The 10,617-nt window shown below is 39.9% G+C and overlaps 1 protein-coding gene across 1 annotated transcript in view; it reads right to left on the reverse strand.

Annotated features, from left to right (window-relative positions):
- MAN1A2 (mannosidase alpha class 1A member 2) overlaps nucleotides 1-10,617 on the reverse strand; it is a 118,569-nt gene that overhangs the window by 69,771 nt on the left and 38,181 nt on the right. Inside the window, exon 4 of the mRNA XM_026861035.1 lies at nucleotides 9,467-9,547. Coding sequence (XP_026716836.1) covers nucleotides 9,467-9,547 — 81 coding nt within the window. The remainder of the gene's footprint in view (nucleotides 1-9,466; nucleotides 9,548-10,617) is intronic.

Genomic DNA, 10,617 nt, shown 5'->3' on the forward strand with positions numbered 1-10,617 from the left:
GGAAAAGCCCATACATTTAAAGGATCCATCTTAATTTGGTTAAAATTCAGGTATCTGAAAGAAAGTCTACAGTGAAACAAAAGAAATCCATGTAACAGCATGTTCCTTTGACTCTCTTGGTTTGGGTTAACTACAATTCTTCAGCCTCCTGACAACAATCTGCATTTTGCATCCTGCCTTCTCCTACCTGGAGTTACACAGCTGTTCCAGCAAGTACCTGGATATGCTTGCTCCATGTACTTTCTCTTAACATTAGGGTATTTTGCTTCCTGATCTCAGTCCACACAGGATCTCTCTCAACTCCTGACATACACAAGAGAAAATAAAGCACATTGGGAATACACAGAGAAACATCAAAAGGCTTAACTGAGGCTGAAAGCTTATGAAGGTACTACAAATGGAAATAGTATCTATTAGTGAAACTCTAATATCAAAGGACTTCATCTTCCCATTCACACAGCCATGGGAAGGAAGCAGTCACTATGAGAAAAGCTGCTATTTGAAGGAGTTTACCAAGTGCCTGCGGTGACAAGCCCCAGAAGGTATTCATGAAAATGAGGGCTTGCCACCACAGTGAGCCACACAGTACCACAGACAAAGGTGGGGCTGTAGCCACAGGGAAGGGGCAGACTTGACGCACAGAAGGTAGAAGACTCCTTCCTCGGTGAGACAGAGAACTCGAATGATCAGTAGATGGGGCTCATTTCTGCTTGGCTAGGACTTGCTATGTAACAAGTATGCCTAGTCACTCTGAAATGAAAAACATTTTCTGGAAGCAAGGAATGGTAACAAGAGGTCCTACAGCCCAGAGAATGCCTCAAAAATAGTGGCACTGCTTATTCTACTCCTGCTGCTCTTACTTCTTCTGCAAATGCTGATTCAGAAAATTGGACTCAAGATAGGAGGAGATTACTGTTTCCTTTTTCTTTCTGACTGGGGACACTTCCTAAAAAGCAGGGATGGCCAACCTTGATGGTTCCAGCCCATCCCCATCAGAAATTCACCTTCTCAGCCTTATGTTGTCTTCCTTCCTTCTTTGGTGAGGACAATAGCAATAGCAGGGGCCTCATCTCTAGAATTGCCTCAGAGAGAAAGGGCAACTGCAACTTCTTTGAGACCTTCAGGCTCCAGGGAATAAGTAGTACTCAAGGATTATTAACCCTCAGGGGAGATGCTCAGTATCCAGAGACAGTGGACGTGCCTATAATTGGGATCACAGTGAAGAGATTACTATTCTTCAAGAATCAGGACAGACATTTAGCATGTGAGTATCGCATTCCTTCTAACAGTGGGTATAGTCACTGCTGGAGGCTACCAGGCAGGAGCCATAGAGGAGAAACGACAGCAGTTCAAATACAACTGTAAAAAACTAGAAGATTTTGAACACATAACAATCAACTCTATTATCTTCTTTTATTTGTGAAAACAACAAAACACTTTTTTATCTTGCTTATACTTTAGTGCTCCTATGATCATTTAGTGTGTTTAATTACAGGATTATTCTGCATACATGCACCACTTGAGCTCTACAGCTGTCTCTCTCCGTCCTTGAACAAACTCCCATTTGAAAAGCAGAAAGTTCATTTACAGTGTCTTCACAAAGGCTTGGAAATGAAGAAACTGCTCCTAGCAGGGTTCAGCATCTTCACTGCTGTCTTTTGGATGGTGTTCAGAAATAATGAACAATGGGCCTGCATCCTGCAAGATAAGATGCCCTAGGAATCTCCATCTGCCTTTATGAGCTCAAAGAAGTTCATTTAGCCAACATAAAGAACTGAAGCTTGTTTCTGCTGGCATTCTTGGTGTAGTCTTCCTTGTACTTACGACGCCTTCTCTAACCAAATGTGGGGGCAGCACAATGGAAATTATAGTGCTTGGACCATTTGATTCAGCCCACTATGAGAAAATCCCATTTCTGCTGAAGATTCCAGCGTGGTACCCTAAATCAGGTTCTGACAGACCTTTTACTGTCCTAGGCCTTGAGGAACACTGTCATTCCTAGTCTCGTGGTAGCCTACTCTCACAGATTTGACATTCAGGCATACTCATCACAGACCTATTTTGGAACTTCTACTGCAGCTTATAGCTGTTGTCCGTTGGGCAAGCTTTATTGTTTCATCATTAAGACACAAAGATCAGCCAGCTATTTTCTACTTGGTGCCATTCATTCTTACTGCTTGCCTGGTTGTTGCTTTTTTGCACCAGGAATTGAGTGTGTTTTGGACAGGCAGTGATTTTACAAAGCAGCCCTTCTGTCCTCCCTCAGTAATCAGTACCAGCTACCCTGATGTCCAAAAAGACCCAGATCCACAAAGTGACTGATAAAAGTGCAAGAACATATAATCAATCATAAACCAAATAAAGACCAATCTGTGTTGAAAAAAAAATTATTTACCAATACCAACATACAGAGTGAAGAGGAAAACCTCACATTACCCAGAGGAAAAGCAAGAACCAAATATGACTGATCTTGAACAAAATCTTAAACCAGAAACTGGATAGATGTCATGAGACATGAAAGAATTCCACAGTGCCATTCATCCTGAGAAACCAGCTATACAATATGGCTGATTTCCAGGTGACAGAGGAACCTTCCAGGAAAGACTTTAAAAGACTGTATGAACCAACAGCTCCAATCTAATAATAAAAGTATAACTTGCAAAAGCATCCTTTTTTGGTGAAATATAAGTGCTTTCATCTGGTTCTGATCTGTGTCTACATGACACTTATTAAGCATTTCTATCCTGATTCTATTACATACAATAGAGTCTTATCAAGATATTTTATTAGTGTTTGATAAGAAGTTAAAAATAATTGTAAAGAACAAAAAACATTCTTATACAGTATGTCTAGGGCATTAACTTGGAATAAACTTAAAGGAACCTGCTGTTCTAGGGAAAAAGCTAAATAATGCCTTGATAGGCATCATTCAAAATTGTAAAGAACATGGATTCATAACTGAAGGCAAAAACTATATTTATGCCAGGATAATGCACGAGAGAAAACAAATGCAGCCACCAAAAAAATGTTTGTTACTTTGTGTTGGAGGTTTTGTGGGGGGTTTTGTAGTGTTTTTCAGTTTGGCTTGGTTTTCATTTTGGTTTGGAGTTTTTTTCATTCATGTAAGGCTGATTTTCATACTAAGTGGCCATATTCAGAGTTTACTCTACAGTAGGCATATAGAATGTTTAATTTCTACTTACTTCTGTTATATTATCAACTACCTGGACTTGTGCAAGGCATTTGACACCATCCCACATGACATCTAAATTGGAGACACATGGATTTGATGGACAGACCACTCAGTGGATAAGGAAATGGCTGGATGGGTACACTCGTCTGAGTGGAGAGCAGTGACGAGTGCCGTTCCTCAGGGGTGGGTGTTGGGACCGGCGCTGTTTAACATCTTTGCTGACAGTGGGATCGAGGCACCCTCAGCAGTTTGCTGACAACACCAAGCTGCGTGGTGCAACTGACACGCTGGAGGGAAGGGATGGGCCATCCAGAGGGACCTGGACAGGCTGGAGAGGTGGGACCGTGCTGACCTCATGGAGTTCAACAAAGCCAAGTGCAAGGTCCTGAACATGGGTCGGGGCAATCCCAAGCACAAACACAGGCTGGGTGAGGAGTGGGCTGAGAGCAGCCCTGCGGAGAAGGACTTGGGGTATTAGTGGATGGAAAACTGACCATGAGCCAGCAATGTGGGCTCATAGCCCAGAAAGCCAACCGTGTCCTGGGCTGCATCCAGAGCAGTGTGGCCAGCAGGGCGAGGGAGCAGCTTTCCTATGAGGACAGGCTGAGAGAGTTGGAGTTGTTCAGCCTGGAGAAGAGAAGGCTCTGGGGAGACCTTATAGCAGCCTTCCAGTACTTAAATGGTCCAACAGGAAAGCTGGCAAGTGACTCTATCAGGGAGTGTAGGGATAGGATGAGGGGTAATGGATTTAAACTGAAAGAGGGAAGATTTATACTAGATACAAAGAATAAATTTTTTACTGTGATGGTGGTGATCACTGGAACAGGTTGCCCAGGTAGGCTGTGGTTGTCCCCTCCCTGAAAGGGTTCAAGGCCAGGTTGGACGGCTCTTTAGGCAACCTGGTCAAGTGGAAGGTGTCCCTGCCCAAGGCAGGGTGGTTGGAACTAGATGATCTTTAAGGTCCCTTCCAACCCAAACCATTCTATGATTCTATTATCACAGCTCCCCCACCCCCAAGCATAATAAAGACCTGTCTAGTTCCTATAGAAGTTAAAGGATTGTTGCAGAGATTACCAGGAAACAGTCTGGTTCAATTTAGATAAGAAGTCTTCATATATTTTACTTCCAGTAGGTTAATTTGGCCTGTTAACTCCATTTGACAAATGGAAAAGAAGCAACATAGTGATACCTCAGAAAGCGGAAAACTTGTAGTTCACATGGGTTAACTAATCATGCTTCCTTTTTGATCAAAATGCAAATCCATTTGATCAGAGGGCTGAAACACCTCTCCTATCTATGAGGACAGGCTGAGAGAGATGGGGTTGTCCAGCCTGGAGAAAAGAAAGCTCTTGGGGAAATCTTATAGTGGCCTTTCAATATATAGAGGGCGCTTTTAATAGAGACAGACTTTTTATATCAGTGACAGAGGAAGGGGCAACAGTTTTAAAACTGAAAGAGGGTAAGTTTTGACTGGATATAAGGAAGAAATTTTTTATGATGAGGGTAGTGAGACACTGGAATAGGTTGCTCATAGTCGCTGCAGATGCCACATCCTTAGAAGTGTTCAAAGTCAGGTCAGACGGGGCTCTGAGCAGCCTGATCTATTCAAAGATGTCCCCACTCATGGAAAGGGGGTTGGACTAGATGATTTTTAAAGTCCCTTCCAACCCAAATCATTCTATAATTCTGTATTCCACTATTTTATATATATTCATTACATATTTCAATAATGTATTTTGGAGAAAAGCTTCTCAAAAACCTCCAAGAAACTCAAAAATCAAGGAGTTTGGGACCTCACTCCTATGTAGGAGCTGAGACAAAGGCAGCACACTCTTAGATCTGATAATATAGTCAGACACCTGTCCACAACCAGCCAGGAAAAACTTACTGTGCAGAGGATTTAAACAAGGGCCTCACAGATTGCAGACCTACTACCCCTGCCATCACATAAAGCTCAGTGTTGTTTGAACTTGAGAAGCCTGAAACAGAATGCATGGGCAGATTTTCCACTGTGTCAGGTTTCACAGGCATATCTTGATTTTCTTCTACTGAAAAGGCATTCTGACATGGAAAAATGGGAGAAAGATGGTGACTTCCCCCAAATCAGAAAAACTGTTAGACAGAAACAATTTTGTCTCTCTGCATCAACAGAAAGGTACAGTGAGCCAAGACAACCAAAACATTTGGCCAGACGGACATGAAAACACATTCTCCTCAAACTTTAGCTCTATGTGCCTATCACTCAAGGAAGTCCAGCAGAAATTCTCAGATGTAAAAGTCTCAGCTGTTAAAAAATTCAGAAGTGTCATGTTTCACAAAGAAAGGCCTGTGACTCAACACTGGACAGGTCAAGCCTACAGCATTTTAAGCCAAGTTGTCAGTTGCTAAAAACAGCAGCTTTTTTTTGGTTTTGAGAGAGATGTTTTATTATTCCTTCATCCACTGCATTAAGAGGGAACTCTTGCTGAAAGAAGGGACAGCAATACCCACAATCATAATACGAAAGGTTTAAAATGTTACCATCAACTGTAAGCAGCATCATTAAAATCCATGATCACAGTTGATGCTCCTCTGAAAGTAATATCAGTAACATGACAGCTAAAATATAGCATGAAGACTACAGTCATGCCACTAGACACACTAAATAATTTTTTAAAACTGACATGTTTCTAGTAAGAGCATTAAACAGGACAATTTTATCTAAATTAATAGCCAGCTGTACTTAAAAACTATGATCAATATCTACCATTATGACTCATAATCAGATAAAATCCTATCAAGCACAATTACCTTCTCCATACAAAGGACAAAAGCATATCAATAAACCATGCTGACTATTAAATTCTGAATGTGGCCACTTGAAAATGACTGAACTTCCACAGCTGTTTCTAAGTCTTGGACACTTCCTTCCACATTTGTCACTACAGCATCTTTAACAGAACTAAGTGATAGGAGTCAAAATGAAATAAGAATGTGTTTTGTAACTGTCACCAAATAGAAGTAACTCATTGCAGAACTAAGCAGAATTTGTATAAAAGAGGAAACCCAGCATTAATTCCAAACATTGGCATTAACTGGATTGAATACATTATTAATTGCTCATTGTATTAGACCTATTTTTCAATATTAATTGTTCACTGTATTGGACCTATTTTTCAATAAATCAAACAAGACATGCAAAAGTACAGAAATTGGTTTGAAAACATTCTAAACCAGTATCTAGCAACAGTCTTACAGAAGTAGAGGCTTGAAGAAAAGGAGATGAGGATTGGAATATCAAGAAGGTGTGGGAAGGGAACATGAACAAGTAAATGATAGAGCTTCATGAAGAAAGGAAGGATACCTACCAGTTAATAGAGATCCCCTTAGAAGCATAAGCCCATGTGCATGTTCACAACCTGGATCAGGTAAAACATGCAAACAGTTGGGTTCAGGCTTGTCTGTCTTAGCAGTGGCTTAAGTGTCTCCTCACATGTCTGAATGCGGTAAAAAAAGGAATAAGGCATGTCCCAATCCAGAGCTAAAGAATACCCTCCCTTCTTGGGAACAGATGACTAGGCTGGAAATCACATCTCAAACCAACCTGCTTCCAACTTCAAGGAGTTCTCAGAGGCTGGTGTCTCTCTCCCGGGCTCAATTACTGAAAAGTCTCAAGTTCCCTTGCTTTTCTTATCCACACTGACAAATTGCAGAGAAATCATCCAATTTGGCAAATAAAGTGGTCTTTCAGATACCAGAAGGAGCCCTATCTGCCACACTATTTTGAAAAAAAAATGCAGCCTAAACGTTTTAGGAATAGTTCTTTTGGAAAATGAAGATAATAGACATGAACACTTGACAGGAATAATCTTCTACCCCAAATCATGAAGCATTTAAAGCCCATTGTAGAGACTGATGTCATAAAAGTATTTTTGAAACAGAAGAGTCAGCCCAGTAGCCAAAATTTAGGAAAGACAGAGGGTAAAACTTTCTAAGAAAAGAAATAAAATGTGTCAATGAAAAACTCTTTAAGCTTGTTCTGACTCTACCAAGCAGTTAGAAGCAACTGAAAGGAAAAGGAATACTTAAGTTTTACAACTGCAGGCAAAGCATACGTTTTGGCAGTGTTTATCTACACCCATCTGCATACTGAGGCAAAAAAGTTCTTTTTAAGGGGCTTGTGCATAGGTGTGGGATTAATCTATACAAACAATTCAGCTACAGACATGTGATCTGGGCTCTTTCTCTGTGGTTTTTCATATTCACAGTAGGTGACTTCAAGAAGCATGCTATGGTTTGAGTAAGTTATTCAGAGACAGGGTCAATGCTCCTAGTTGAAAAGATGATGTGGGACTGCTCTACTCAATGCTTGAAGACTTCAGTGAGCGCATAATATTAACGTGATCTGTGCTCCAAGCAACAGAAATACAGATTTCTGGAAAGGAAGAATCCTTCAATGTGCTGCTGTTGTGTGCACTACAGTAAAAGCTACCAGAACTCCTCCCAACGGTTCCAGCTTATCTATGTCAGTTTCTCCACAGCACAAGTTTAAAAGCACATACAGCTCAGACTGCTCTCCATGAAACTTCTTTGCTACAGAAATAAAAAACACAAGCACTTTTCCTTGCTTATATCTGTCAGAAAAAGAAAGCTGAGGGCCTTAAAAAGAAAACTGGTAGGTTAATAATGCTGACCTAGATGAAATTCAGAAGCTGCCTCAAGTTAATATTTGGGTTGACCGTTCAGTGATTTTTATGCCTTCTTTTGTTAGGTTATAAGTGTAAGCTAACAGGGTTTGAAATTCACCACTACTCAAACACAAGTGATAGTTGCTACAAAAGACTATCTTCCTGGGGAGGTGCCACAGTAACCGATTTAAAAGGCTAACTTGTAACGCTGGGGAACAAGATCACTCCGTGAGGGTAAAAGCCTTACAGAGCTGTGAGAAAACTCTGGTGGAATACCTAAACCTGACAGATTCTGGAGGTGGGGAAAGGCTCACTGCCATAAACATAAGGTCAGCTCTTAAGCTGCTACAAAGGAAGGAGAGGCAAAATTACATGCTTCTCCTTTGCTTTGGGCTTCCTGTAATAGAGCAGGTGAATCACTGTAGCAGAAAGGACTGTTTGCAGCTGCATCCCTCTGCAGACAGGAGCTTGGAGAGTGTAGACAGTGGAGAAGGTGAAGCAGTAGTCTTGATGAAAAATAAACCAGCAATTTCTTTCAAGATATACACTGGATTTTTGCTTTGCCACTAAGTTCTTCTTTCAAAGAGAAGACACTCCTACAAGAGAACATTTACAGATCCCAGGATGACACCAAATACCTAGAGCCAACAAATATGTGTTTTTTTTCTCTGGGTTATTTTTAGGGCTGTGGGATTAAAATCTCTGAAAACTTGTTGCTACTCATGTGGTGCTCCCATAAACAAAGGGGGAAGATACATATGAACACCAGAAAGTGTATCAAGCCTTAAACCATGAAATATGACTGCAAGCCTACTGTTTTAGGTAGTGGCCTACAGAAAAGCCATGAAACATAAAGGATAAAACCAAATTAAGACATAAGCAATAGATCAAAAGTCAGGTAGCTGATAAGACATGAGAAGATCTATGACTTAATCTGTAGGTTGGGTCAGGCTCCAGCCTTGTTAAAATACGTGAAGTAAGAGGTCACAGCAACGTTACTGCTAGACCTCTACTAGTTCACGGTCGCAAGTCTTCAGGTATACACAGACGCATCCTTTCAAACTAAGCATGTCTCTGCCTAAGTGCTCAAAAGTACAAGTCTGATCTTTTTAAATAAAAGTCTCAAAAGTAGGACAAAATTGGCTTGATATTTCTCAGTTTGTCACTGAGAAAATGGTAAGACGACAGTGCAGCACTTTCGTGAAGCAAACTTACAGCCTTGCAGGGCAAGTAACAAAACTACTATTTGTACCTTCGTGGAGTTATAGAATAACAAAACAAGTTATTGTTGGCATGAGAATCTAGTGACTTGACATCTCAGGCTGATGTTTGAGTAAACATCAAAATCCAATTAAAAAAAAAATCTTTTGAAAACATCTTGATACAAGAAGCATTCCAAAGCTCTAACAAGGGGTTCTAAATTGCCCAAGACCTACACAGAAACAAGCCTTAAAGATTCCTTAATCTAAGAATTTCATTACTCAGACAACATACCGCTGTAAAATTAGTTTGAAAACTACCAGGAAACCAAGATTTTAGAAAATTCTTCATAAGCAACATTTGCTCAAATACACTAAATTTCACAGACACCTTCCAGTCTCCTTACCTCTTGTCCTGAAAGGTAGTATGCTGCTAGAAGACCACCAATGAAGCGAATATTGACCTCAAAAACAGAGACTTCAGAATTCTAGAAGAGAAAGAAAGAGTAAATAATTAATCAACTCCCTAATCAAAGAAGAAAAAAAAAAAATCAGCAAGGCAGAGTTGAGTACATACCCTAAACCAAACTGCACTCAAGGGTTTGTACTGTTTCAGTATCTAGATCCATACTGAAATTCCTGTGCATGTCTTCATGACACAGATAATTCTAGTTACAGTTTTAACTGATTTTTAAAAAGTCAGATTAGTTTTTCTCCTGCTCTCTAATTATATTATCACCACAAAGTGCAATTAAAGTTGTTTGGGGATGGTGGGAAAGGCGGCAATTTCCATTTCCATAATTCAGCATCTTTTCTCTCACATTTAACCATGACACCAAATCTTCTGGGTTTACAGGATAAAGTAGAATAATAATTAGAGAATTCCTGTAATGTGTTTTCTTAACCTGAATTAACAATGTGCAATCTCAAATTCAGAGCTGCATTTCAACATAGGCTCTGTCTAGGAATAGCCTTTATGTATTTATATGACAACAAGTACTGTAAAACCACTGAGAAACTAAAGAGAATAAACCATTTTAATGCCTGCCTCCACATTTATATGGGGCTAAATTTACCAGTAGCTTTTGAACTCATTTAACCCACTGAAAAATTAAGAGGAACTAGACAGTTTTAACATCTTTCTACCTCCCTCTGCACCCCATTCACTACTTTGCCTGTATACAACCCATCTTTCTTCCTATAAACTTCATTCAACCCATTAGACACAAAAACGCAGTTTTATTAAAAGATTTTGAGATAAGGCTTTCTTTTATGCAGAAAAGTCACTACAATGTATACTGTACACATGGACACACCAATCAGTTGAAGTGACATTAATAGGTATATCTTTCCTTTCACATTCGTTCTATGTCACCTGCAGTTGTAACATGCATTTTGCTTGTAACCAAAATAAATGCATTTTGCAAATATTACTTATTTCAGAAAGATTATATACTTCAAAGATTTCCTCAATGAAAGTCTAAAGTTTGAAATACTCCCAAACACAGGTTTTTAGTAAAAGATGTATTTTTATTCACATACAGGTGATACAAGTAAA

Source organism: Athene cunicularia, assembly GCF_003259725.1.
Source record: "Athene cunicularia isolate RWA chromosome 1 unlocalized genomic scaffold, athCun1 chr1_part1, whole genome shotgun sequence".
NCBI classification, from domain to species: domain Eukaryota; kingdom Metazoa; phylum Chordata; class Aves; order Strigiformes; family Strigidae; genus Athene; species Athene cunicularia.